The 13,521-nt window shown below is 39.0% G+C and overlaps 1 protein-coding gene across 2 annotated transcripts in view; it reads left to right on the forward strand.

The window, feature by feature from the left end:
• Window positions 1–2,769: 2,769 nt before the first annotated feature.
• The window catches only part of LOC135550141 (protein argonaute-3-like), a 37,539-nt gene continuing 26,787 nt past the window's right edge, over window positions 2,770–13,521 (forward strand). For both annotated transcript variants that reach the window (XM_064980660.1, XM_064980661.1), the window contains exon 1: window positions 2,770–3,347. In XM_064980660.1, the coding sequence (XP_064836732.1) occupies window positions 3,329–3,347 (19 nt within the window). In that variant the 5' untranslated portion in view covers window positions 2,770–3,328. The remainder of the gene's footprint in view (window positions 3,348–13,521) is intronic.

Consider the following 13,521-nt stretch of genomic DNA (forward strand, 5'->3'; position numbering starts at 1 on the left):
TAACATTATATAAAAATATATATAAAGATTTCGTAACCTAATACATCCGATAATAAGCACAGAGCTCTGTCGACAGTGTGGTGCGGCTTCTTGCAGCGATTTTTGAGGATTTTACATGTTTTGGTCTTCTGCAAAATTGGTTCCGCGGGTCGTAAAAAGCTAAATTAACATGACACAAGCTGAATGTAAAAGGATTCTAAAATTAAAAGCTTGCAGTATGCCCAATTGATAAATCTGAGCTATGGCAGCAGATGCTAAAATAGAAGTTGATTTTACTGGTTACGCAGAACGCACTGCAAGTCTTGTCTCTCCCATCTTCTCATTGGTTTTTAGAAGCATATACCCACTTGCAATCTTCTCATTGGTTTTTAGGAACACCCATCTGGTTGATTGAAAGATGAACTGAGGTCGGTTGTGGTAATGCACCTTATTATGAAAGTTAGTTGCCAATCGCAATATAAAGTCCAAAGAAGAAAAAGAAGCCTGGGAGGAGAGATGACTAGAAACGATTCTGTTGACCGTTTTATGTGTGGATTAATTGTTGGAGTAGAAGACAATGAGCATTTCAAGTAAAATAACAACTCAGTGTTTATATCCCAGGACAAATTAAATAGCAACAGCAAGCTTAGCTAGCTAAATAGGAAAAATTTGCTAGCAACTGCAAGCTAGCCAGCTAAATTGCCATAAATGTGTAATGCTTTTCGACATGTTCCCAAATGAATATAATTGGTTCAGAGTTCGTTTTGATATTGCAACCTGTGTGTCGTGATCGCGTTTGGTGTGGGGAGACAATCAATTTGCGCACGATGGCGCACACGTGCGAATAATATGGGTGTTTAATTTGTATCTTGTTCTTTTTTTGTTAAAGTATCTCAGTTTTTACCCCAACCAGTAGGTAGCGGCAATACACCTTTTTGGAAGTAGTCACCTATAAAACCTTAAAGAAGAAGATGCCAGAATGTTGAATAAAATTATATTTACAATTTCTTTACCGGTTGTACCTTTTGGTTGGTAGGAGGTGGAGATAGGGAATCCACAGGAAATGGTTGTTTACCCAACTTTTACGGCACCGGTAAATTCTGTTTTGTATTTTCAATCTCTTTCACGTATTGCACATGATGCACAATATGTCAACAATAGCCTCACAAAGGTAGTCGAACGAAGCACGTTTCCAAATATTTGTTATATCTAAACAAAAGAGATGGAAACGACTGACTGTGGTCTAATGAAACAAATGTCATAGTGGGCAGAACAAGCAAGGAGATGGGCAGAGCTAGCGTGATCCTATTGGCGTGTTGTAGCATCATCTGCATATTTCCGTTAGGAAACGCCTATTCAATGAAGTGCGCGTGTGCATTAACTCAACTTGTCTTTGCACTCCTACTAAATAACGCACTTTTTAAAAACTTTAGCAAAGGGTAAAGTCTACAAAACTTAGTCCACTCTGTTCATTACATATTCTAGTTTTGGGAACATAACAATTGAGATCAAATGTTCCAAATTTGCAATGTTGGCCAAAATCCATCTCGTTCCATCTTCTCCCACTTCTGGCCAATGGGCTTCCTCTGACTACCATATTAGTAGTGAGTGGAAACACCAATCAGATGCTTCACATTTATACATCCACTGAAATATGTCTTATGTTCTATCTGTGATGTTTCCTCGCAATCAGCTGTTGTACGGTTAGGCTCTGCAATATTGTGCTAGTGTATGTCACGTGTGAATTGCACCAGTATTGAAAAAATTAAATAAAGGAAATACCCACAATGTACATACTAGTTTACTGAAAATCAAGCTAACAAGGAACCCAAACTGGCTGCACGCATGCGCCATCGTGCATAAATGTATTTCGTCCCCCCACCCCAAACGCGATCACGACACGAGGGTTAAAATATCAAAACAAACACTGAACCAAATATATTAATTTGGGAACAGGTCGAAAAGCATTAAACATTTATGGAAATTTTGTTAGCTAGCTTGCTGTTGCTAACTAATTTGTCCTGGGATATAAACATTGAGTTGTTATTTTACCTGAAATGCACAGGGTTCTCTACTCCACCAATTAATCCACACATAAAACGGTCAACCGAATCGTTTCTAGTCATCTCTCCTCCTTCCAGGCTTTTTCTTCTCTTGACTTTATATTGAGATTGGCAACTTTCATAAATTAGGTGCATTACTGTCACTGATCTTGTTTGTCTTCAGTCACCCATGTGAGTAAACCAATGAGGAGATGGGAAAGGCAGGACTTGCAGTGCGATCTGCGTCAGAAATAGAACTGACTTCTATTTTAGCCCTTGGCAACGTAGGCGCTCGTTGGCGCAATAATTGAATAATATAGATTTCTACATTTATTTTGCAACGCTCGCGTCGTAATAACACTTCCCTGTGGATATTTCGTCTCATTTAACTCCTACATAAAGACAATCTGCAGACGACAGGTAAAGTACATTCAATTAAGTTTATTCAACAGTCTGATTTGTGAAAGGGCTCCTGAGTGGCGCAGCGGTCTAAGACACACTGCATCTCAGTGCTAGGGGCATCACTACAGACACTGGTTCAATTCCAGGCTGTATCACAAACAGCCATGGTCGGGGTTAGGGTTTGGCCGGGGTAGGCCGTCATTGTAAATAATAATTTGTTCTTAACTGACTTGCCTAGTTAAATATATTTTTGTATTTATATATATTTTTTATTGTTAATTTTCAAAGTATAGAAAGGACTCTTATTCTGAAGGATTCCAAAAACCGTGACCCGGAAAGTACTTAATTATTCTTGTCTGCTTCACAGCAGTAGTACGGAGAACGTACCGGGGTGTGAAACACAAATTTGCCGGCAGAACAACACCAAAAGAGCGGCAAAGTGTTCACGTTTATCGTTCGAAGAACAAATGTCAAGTAATTGTTATTATCCTGGCAACCGATGATGAGGCAAAACGCCGAACGACTGAGGTAGCATTAAAGCCGTTCAGGAATAGGCGCCGTCTGTCGAGTCTCCGTGAAATATTTTCAGAGACTTGTCTTTGAAAAGAAATAGATTTGTCTGCTGGAAACAATTAATACTCCAACGATCATAATGGGATACGTCGTTTAACTTGTGCGGGTTGACAACAACTAGGGAAATTTCGGAGGACCTCTGGTTAAGTGGACACCGCAAGCGGCCCGTGTCCACATCAGCGACAGAAGCCGGGGTGTCGGCTTGAGAGTCTTCGGGTGGAAAATCTTCAACGCTAGAGCAACAGCGCTGACTAAATAGCGTCGTGCGAACAGGAGCTGCGCCGATATTTGACCATTGGGAGCCGGGGAGTATCCGGACAGAGACCTCATGAATGGAAATCGGAACTTCAGGTATATTCTTACATCGTCTGTGGAACGCCATATTAAATTGTTACATTTGGTGTTGAAGTTTTGTAGGCTGACTAACGTTACCAGTTTAATTCCTTAAAGGATATAGCATACGATCAAACCTACTATACCAATCAGATGAAATTAAATAAACTCATTCAGTCCTTTCACTGTACTGTCTGGGTTAGAAAACTAATTTGGGTGACCAGATATACTGTCGTTGGTAAGATTGTTTGCTGGTTGGTAGCCTCTGCCGGGTCCCCTTCAACCGAGGGGTCCAGCTGCGACATAATCTCTGAGCAGTCATCTCTCATGGTCTCTATGCTGCCACCTACTGATAGGAAAATTGGGGGATTCGAACGGAACCATAGAGTGCTTGCAGTTGCGTCACAAATCACCTAGCAACCCCAAGCTTCGTGTTGGAAGGCCAAACTCACATGCTGACCAGACAGCTCGCTCGCCATTGCATGCATGTTGTTTTTGTCCACACACACCAGACACGACCAGGACACACAGTTTGAAATGTTCAAAACAAATTCTGAACCAAATATATTCATTTGGGGACCGGTCAAAAAGCAAACATTTATGGCAATTTAGCTAGCTGTTGCTAAGAACAACCCAATGTTTGTATCCCAGGACAAATTAGCTAGCTAGCAATTGCTAGCTAATTTGTCCTGGGATACAAACATTGGGTTGTTATTTTACCTGAAATGCACAAGGTCCTCTACTCTGACATGTAATCCACAACAATTAATCAGCAGATAAAAGGGTAAACCAAGTTTGTTTCTAGTAATCTCACCTCATTCAAGATGCTTCTTCTTTGGACTTTATATTGTGGTTGGCAACCAACTTTAAGGTGCACTACCAACTGGACTGGAGTGTGGACCTCAATTCATCTTTAAGTCACACACGTGGGTATATGCTCCTAAAAACCAATGAGGAGATGGGAGAGGCAGCACGTCAAGCGTCACAAATAAAACCAACATCTATTTTAGTGCAAGCACTCATTGAAGTGCGCAAGCAGTGTGGGTGAAATGATTGAATAACATATATGCGACGCGAGCGGTGTGGTCAGTCTGTTGAAAGTTCTCCAATTGTCCAAATGGCTTGCTGTGTTTTGCAACCACCATGAACATGGGAAAGATTGCCCGTTATTTTGTTTTTCAAGGACCCAGAAAACAGAGGCGGGGTAGAACCTATTCAAGTAAGTAAACATATTTTTAAAATGATCAATGTATTATTAGCTAGCTAGCTTGCTACAGAAACTTAGTGTGCAGGCTAACTTAAATGAGCTCCTTACGTAATGTTCGCTAGCTAGCTAGCTAACTTTACATACTGTATAGGTAGCTAGCTACGTGAATTAAATATCACCCGTTTACAAACGTCATATTAGTTAGTTAGCTATCTTAATGTATTTGTAGTAATTCCAAATGCATTTGTAGCTAGGTACTGTAGATAGCTAACTAACAGCCATGGAAGAGGGTGACAGGATTAGCTACCACTTCCAGTTGTCAGAGATGGGAGATTAGGCTACTCTGGATATGGCAGATAACTTTGTGGGAGGACACTATGAAACTTCTCCAGTTCCTGTCCCTAGTGAGGAGAAACTGAGGACAGAGATTTTTCAGGGATGTCTAACTTTAGTATAATGCAGCCTGTTTCTTTTGTGTTTTCTGTCTTCAGATACAGAGAGCTGTCAAACCCTTGTCTGCAGATGAAGAGCTCACAAGAGAATAAGGGTACATCCTTGTATACCATGGATATATGTTAGCAAATTTTGTCAACAAAAATAGTTTAAAAGCCACACAATGTATAAACCTATTACAACTGGAGCAGGCCAACCTTGCTGGGTGTGCAGGCTTCTATTCCAGCCCAGCACTAATGCACCTTATTCAATGTATCAAACCTAATTAGTTAATCAAGTGAGCTACTGCTGGACTGGAGCAGAACTCTGCACACCCAGTAGACAGGGATCGGTGGAGCGAGGTTGGTATTGACATTTCCACCCCCGAAATTGTTTTAGTATTGGTAGCCTACTTGTTGCCTAAATGTCTACATGTTTACATATGGATTAGCTTACTTGTACACTTTGAAATTATATGAAAGTGTTGATTCTTTGAAGTGAAGTGTTTTAAACTTGTTTTAATTGTTAACTTAACTATTATTCAGGATGAACTAGCGCTTATGTTGATTTAATCACAGATCGCAATCCAGCAATAAAGAGGGAAAGGGAATCTGTCTCTAATTTGTCTGTTCCTGTGTTGTATTCTCAAATTATCATCAACTTTCTGTTTAGTCATAAATTCTCCAATTAGTTTTATTTGATTGCCACAATGTTTTCAGGATATCAGCCATGTGAACCCATTTTTTTTAATTGCATGCAATGCCAATGCAGCCAAAGGCCTACAGCAGTGGTTCCCAACTCTAGTCCTTGAGTACCCCCAATAGCAAGCACTTTTTCTGTAGCCCCTGACAACATACTAATCCAACTCATTGAGGGCCTGATGATTAGTTGAATCAAGTGTGTTTGCTGCTACAGTAAAACTGTACTGTTGTGGGGTACTCGGGGACCAGAGTTGGGAACCACTGGCCTACAGTATGATGGCATTAAAGCAAATTTATGCATGATCTGAAAATGTGGTCGACGGCACCGTTTGGATGATATGACACAATGTGTAGCCTCCGGAGGTACGCAGAGGCCAACTTGAGCTTCGTACCGCATCGCCGTGCACCTCTCAAATTTTGTAACAATGTGGAGGGCTCTGTATAACTCTGCAGTGACATGCTTGGTAGGTGAGGGCGGGCGGGAGGTCCTGTATAAACACACTCACTTCCTTGACAACTTCCTTCACAACAGCTCTGCTCCATGTACCGCAAGAATTATGAATGCCCCGACTTCTGCAGAGGCCGTGTCAGCGTAAATGCTGCATGGCCAATGCAGATGTCGCATTGACCATGTAGTGCCTTTAAGCCTCATGGGCGTTTGCAATCCACCCCTTGACATTGTCCATCTGAAGCAGAAAATAGCTTAACTCACACACTGTTTACATATTGTTCAGCTATATGTTCTCAATTTAAAAACGATACCAGTAGACAATGTTTATGTGGCTAATCATTATACTAGATTTTGTACATGCCGTGTACTGATATTACATTTTTGGTTTAAAAAAATCCAACCCTTGTAATCTAGGTGGTGAAATGTCTGAAAGCTGGAGATAAGATCCTTAGCTTATAACATACACACAATTACTACTACCAAGTTTAATGCCAGATACTTTTCTCCAAGAAGATCTGAGTGGCACTTAGAGGTGCCACTGTGATAACTGCAACAATTACATTGTCAATGCTAAATGTGTTTTTATGGGGCTAAGCAAAGCAGAGATGACAATGATTTTCTTTCACCCATACAATAATATTCGCTATAATTAAAGTACAGTATGTTTACAATAGTCTTTCACATGTTCCAAATTATATTTTAGATATTCATACGGTTTAAGGGGGCACTTTTGTCCTGACGACAAGATAAAGGTGCTCTACTCAAATGGCACAACCGACTCGCTCAGATTTGACCAAAGTGCGGCATATAACAACCATCTCGTATAATTGGAGGGACGTCTCCTTTCATATCTGGAAAAGGACCAAGTAGTAGAAACTAATGCTGCTGCAGCACTGCACATCTTCACAGTGGGAATCCAGTCGACATGGGTGTCTTGATAAAGGTTAGCTGAACCTACAGTAGTACATAATCAAATGAATCACGGTTGATGAATCAACTAGTTTTAGGTTCTGTTATCATACAGTTTGCGGTAGTCACTCGGGTGATAATTAATGTATGGAATTTCAGTAATTAAAAAATTTATGTATTCACTAACTGTGAGCTGTGTCTTTGAATGTTACATCCATGGCTACCGGTAGGTAACTTAGTTTTTTCGTAAATGAAAATGCTAGCTAACGTTAGCTACCTTTTTTATTTAAAAAAATCATACATTTTACTATTTTATTAATCAATATGTTAAATAATAGAAATATCAAGTCATGGCGGTTCTAGTAGTTATGGAATTCCAGCGCTTCTAGTGATAAGACTCCTTGAAAAAACCCACTTCTCCTTATATGGTTCCTTTCACACTTTTCCTGAGAGATGCACTGCGCTAAGAGATGACATATCAGTAGGTAGCAGCATAGAGACCTGAGGGATGACTGCTCTGAGAGATGATGTTGCAGCTGGACCCTATTGCATCAACCGGATGTTTGAGTTTTCAGGGGAAATGGAAAGAGAGCCTGTGACGTGACTTCCGCTTTTGGACATAAACAAGACGACACTCCATCTTAACTCCTTCTCCACATTTAGTCGATTGGTTGAACAGTGTAGTAGAAAACCTCCTAAGACAGCTATTTAAATATTTTTTATCTTCTCGTCAAGACCAGTACACTGATCATGCCCTCCAAGGACCACCCATGGCTGCACCCCTGCCCAGCCATGTAAAATCCAGGAATGTATTTTAATTGGCTGATTTCCTTATATGAACTGTAACTCAGTAAATTATTTAATTGTTATGTTTTTATATTTTTGTTAAGTATAGTTTCAGGGTTTCTTTTACGCCTGCTATGTTAGCTTAGCCAGTTGGTAAACGTTTTGCAGATGTCTGTCATAGGCAGGTGGAAGGCCCATCAGGTGTGCCTCATCTGGAGCGCGTGAGAGACTGGCTGGCTGTGTGTGTGTTTGGAGGTTGCCTGCCTGCCTTCCACACCATCTGGTGTCAGAAGTTATTGAGTGGTGCTCACTGTAGCCTCGCTCAATAATCAGATCAGCCACAAAGTCTGTTAACTATAACCAATGGGCAGCTGCTTTGAGAGTAATGGTTGTTGGCATACTTTTGAGCTGTTAACATTGAAACCAACCATGATTGGAGATGGATATGATTTGTGCTGTCTGCTTTCTTAGCACTCATTCGACACAGTCTGGTGAATCTGCATGTTTTCTGACGAATAGGATGACTGCTTACGAGACTATGGGAATCGAGGCCATGTCATTAGAATAAGGTGGACCTTATTAACCTATCAGTTTAACATCAAATCTTAAAGCTTCAATGTTTTGGGCGACCTGACGAAATTCACATAGAAATGTGAGTTATAGCGCTGTCGTTTTCATCGAAAGCAAGTCTAAGAAGCGGTAGATCTGTTCTATGTGCGCTATTTTTATACTCCCCGGTCTTTTTTACCTCTTTTTATTTACACCTTCAAACAGCTGAAAATACAGTATTTTAGGATATGGAAAATAGATTTCACAAATGTATTACTCTACACTATAATTGCTTGTCTTGTAACAACTGAATTAGGCTATTAGAATTTTAGCAACCACGAAATGATAGAGCAATTTCTGCATAGTTCTGCTTTAATCTGTATTTGGTGTCTTAAATGAGGCGTGGTAGATAAATGATGCATAGATTAATAAAATTGCCTACTTCCTCCAAAGGACACTGTGCTGTGTTTTTAGGGGGAAAAAAGGATACATTTTGCACACACCAAATGACACGTGTGTTAATGTGGCTCGAGAGTGGAGCCAAAGGTAGGATACAGCTGCCGATAGCTCTTGATCATGACTCTCCGTTCCATTACTTTACACGTAAGAACCATTGGACAAAGGCCCATTGGACAAAGGCGTCTTCTGTACAAGGGAGTTTTGTTAAAAGGTCTGACGCTCGGTCTGAACATTAACACGCATTGCTTGTGGTAGGGTTTTGGATGCATAAGGGCGTTTTATATCAGCAAGACTAAAATGGCATGAAGGTTAACTTGATATACACCTTTCTAGGGTTAGTATTCCCACAGGGCCATATCTCCATGTTACAGCAAGGGTGTACGGAAGACCGAGGGACCACCGGTGCTAATTAGCTAACTAGCATGCGCCGAACACCTGTGGCCGCCAGAAGGTGTCACTGAAAAATACTGTTGGCTGCAACTGTGGTAAAGCTGGTTAAAAATTTGTGAAATTATTTTGATGTGGCATGAAAGGGCTTTATGTTTCTAGAATTGTTTTGCCATTGAGAATCAATCCACATGTGGATGGAATATTTGTCTGTTTTGGCTGCCGGAGCCAGTCTACCAAAGTATTCATAACCCTTTATTTTTTCCCCCACATTTTGTTGTTACAACCCGAATTGAAATATATTAAATACAAATGTTGTCACTGGCCTATGCACAATACTCCATAATATCAAAGTGGAATTCTGTTTGTAGACATTTTTTACAAATGTTAAAATTTAAAAGCTAAAATGTCTTGCATCAATAAATATTAAACCACTTTGTTATGGAAAGCCTAAATAACTTTAGGGGTAAACATTCGAGCAGTGAATTTCAAACAGATTCAACCACAAAGACCAGGGAGGTTTTCCAATGCCTCGCAAAGAAGGGCACCTTGGTAGATGGGTCAACATTTTTTAAAGCATATGTTGACTATCCCTTTGAGAATGGTGAAGTAATTAAGTATGCTTTTGGATGTTGCAGCAATACACCCAGTCACTACAAAGATACAGGTGTCCTTCTTAACTCAAGTTGCCAGAAACCGCTCAGGGATTTCAACATGAGGCCAAATGGTGACTTTAAAACAGGAACAGGAGTTTAATGGCTATGATGGGAGAACTGAGGATGGATCAACAACATTGTAGTTATTCCACAATGCTAACCTAAATGACAGTTTGAAAAGAAGGAAACCTGTACAAAAATGATATTCCAAAATATGCAACCTGTTTGCAATAGAGCACTAAAGTAAAACTGCAAATCCAACACATCACTGAGTACCACTCTTCATATTTTCAAGCATGGTGGTGGCTGCATCGTGTTATGGGTATGCTTGTCATCGGCAAGGACCAGGGAGTGTTTTAGGATACAAAAACCGAATAGAGCTAGGTATCGGCAAAATCCTAGAGGAAAACCTGGTTGTCTGCTTTCCAACAGACACTGGGAGACAAATTCACCTTTTCAGCAGGACAATAACCTAAAACACAAAGCCAAATATACACTGGAGTTGCTTACCAAGATGACATTGAATGTTCCTGAGTGACCTAGTTAGTTTAGTTTTGGCTTAAATCTTCTTGAAAATCTATGGTAAGACTTAAATGGTTCTCTAGCATTGATCAACAATCAGCTTGAAGACTTTTTAAAATAATTATTTGCAAATATTATACAATCCTGGTGTGCAAACCTCTTAGACTTACCCAGAAAGACTCACAGATGTAATCGTGATTCTAACGTGTATTGATTGACTCGTGTTTGAATACTTAAGAAAATGTGATATTTCTGTATTTCATTTTCAATAGATTTGAACACATTTCTAAAAACACCACGTTTTCACTTGTCATTATAGTGTATTGTGTGTAGATGGGTGAGGAAACAGATATATCAAATCCAATTTGAATTCAAGCTGTAACATAAAGTGGATAAGTCAAGGGGTATGAATACTTTCTGAAGGCATTGTAATGTCCTTGGAGCTAAAGGATTAACGGTAGGCTTCTTCAGAGTACATCTTCGTCAAAGCTGCCGAGTGCCTGTACCTGGCTGACTCACTATGATGAAAGCCTACAGCTTTCACATGGTGTTTGTTTTGTATGTGTAAACCAACAGAGCCCTAACTATATAAAGGGAAGGAGAAAGAAGAGGCAGTTAGGTGTATAAGTTAAGGTTTGAGCACATAGGCTATTCCTGTTCCTGGCTGACACTTCATTTTCCAACACACCATCTTCCTTTCCACAGGTAAGCTAAGCTAGACCCTTGATGAGATTGGTGTGTGTTTTTGTCCATTTTTCCTCATCAGCATTTTCTACATATAACATCTTAAATTACATGGTTATTTATTTTTTTAGCTGTTATTTTACCAGGTAAGTTGACTGAGAACACAGTCTCATTTGCAGCAATGACCTCGGGAATAGTTACAGGGGATGAATGAGCCAATTGTAAACTGGGGCTTATTAGGTGACCATGATGGTTTGAGGGCCAGATTGGGAATTTAGCCAGGACACTGGGGTTGACAACCCTATTCTTACAAGTTTTACATCCCATCTGAAAGACAGCACCCTACACAGGGCAGTGTCCCCAATCACTGCCCTGGGATATTTTTTTTAGACCATAGGAGAGAGCACCTCCTACTGGCCCTTCGACACCACTTCCAGCAGCATCTGGTCTCCCATCCAGGAACTGACCAGGACCAACCCTGCTTAGCTTCAGAAGCAAGCCAGCAGTGGTACGCAGGGTGGTATGCTGCTGTGTATTTTTTCTGAATAAACATAAAATAGCAGTAAAAGTGAAAAAATGAAATAGGTTGAATTAAAAGTTAAAGTTCTTAAAGGAAATTACAAAAAATATGAAAGAAGCCAGGGGCTATAGTTGTATAAACTTATGATCGAGTTGTAAGAATAGTGTTTTTTTGTTATTGACTAATTCTAGAGATTTTATTAGATATTGGATTTCAAGTGAGAAAATATTGCATTTAGGGACAGATTTCAAATATTTGTTTTTGTGTATATACAATTTACCAGCGAGAATGAAGAAATTAACGACTAATTCAGTGGTTTTGCTTTCATTTGAAAAATAACATTGTACATATTTCATTGTAAATACATGGGTCTTATTGATTAAATAAAAATGGTAAATACTTGCTCCAAAATATCTTCACAGAGTCACACACACAGAATGTGTATAATAGTTTCTCCTTTATCACAGAAAATGTCCTCTAAATCCATGAATTTAAATCCATGAAGTTATTGCAAGGATATATTTTGTGCAGGATTTTAAAGTGATTTAAAAAAAACACTTCATTTGACATGGGTGGGGCAGCAACCAAGCTTTCTTCCATTCAATTTAAGTAATAATGTGCGTTCCAGAATATTTTCCCTCTAGGAGATCTTGTTCTTGGAGTGAAAAAGTTATCTTATGAAAGTATTACATTTCTTATCCAGCAGAGGGAAACCTTGTAACATAAGTTGTGCATCTATCATGACATGTTTGTCAAAACACAAATGAGATTTCATTAATTAAGTCCTGAAGATATTGCTTTGCATATAGAATTACATTTTTTATATTGGGAAGTTGTATTGGGAAGTTATGTTTCTAAGAACTTTCTATAAGAGTATATTTCTTTCTTTATCAAATAGATGTTCCACAGAAGTGGCTTGTGTGGGGATAAGTTGTGGACATAACATAGTTTCCAGGCTAAAAGGGCTTGTTCATGAAATTTGGACAGTTTGATGGGTAATTTTGCTGGAGAATAATTGCACTTCCACAAATTGAAGACCACCCAATTTCATAAAAATATGACAGGGAATGATGTACCATATAGATTCCGAACTAAGTATACATATTTTTTATCCAGTTTACTTTAAAGGTATTGTTGATGTCAATTAAATCTAATCAAGCCCACCATCAGCTCTTTGGTTTGATATTACGGACTTCTTAAGATTGCGTTTTATTTTTCCATATAAAGTCTAGCAAAGTTTTTTGTTGTTGCTGGTTTGATCAGCTACAAATAGGGATAGCAGGGTAGACAAAACGTGACAGACCTTCTGCTTTGGACAATAAAACCATTCCAATAATAAGTTGGAGCCAGTTATTAAAGGTGGATTTTGTTTACTTTAATCTCTGAGCGAAATTGAGATGTTGACGGACAATATGGTGTTTCACCATGTACACCCCTAAATATTTCACATTGTCTTTCACTGCAATATTCCCAACAGATTGGTAATTTGAGTCATGCAGGGACAATATTTTGCATTATTTAAGATCCAGATCAGAAGCAGAAGAGAATGATTTCATAATATTAAGTGCAATAGCAACTTGATCCTTGTCTTTTAGAAACAGCTGTATCATCTGCTAATTTTATATGAGTTATTTTTCAAATTATGAAATACCTTTTAATTCAGGGTTGTTTAAAATGTTAGATATTTATTTTAGTTGTAGAATTACTATAAGTGCTGAAATAGTGTACGCCAGGGTTGCCCTATGGTGAATATTACATATTTTAGATGTGTTACGATTAATCATAATGGAACTATTAATATCTTTGTAAAACATTGATAACAGAGACAAAGTTAGTCCCGAAACCAAGTGTACAATGAATGTATTAGGAATTTGTGTTCAATTGTATTTAAAAGTTGAGGAATAAAATAATAGCCTCTGGGTCAACTTA

The sequence above is a fragment of the Oncorhynchus masou genome, chromosome 12 (assembly GCF_036934945.1).
Source record: "Oncorhynchus masou masou isolate Uvic2021 chromosome 12, UVic_Omas_1.1, whole genome shotgun sequence".
NCBI classification, from domain to species: Eukaryota; Metazoa; Chordata; class Actinopteri; order Salmoniformes; family Salmonidae; genus Oncorhynchus; species Oncorhynchus masou.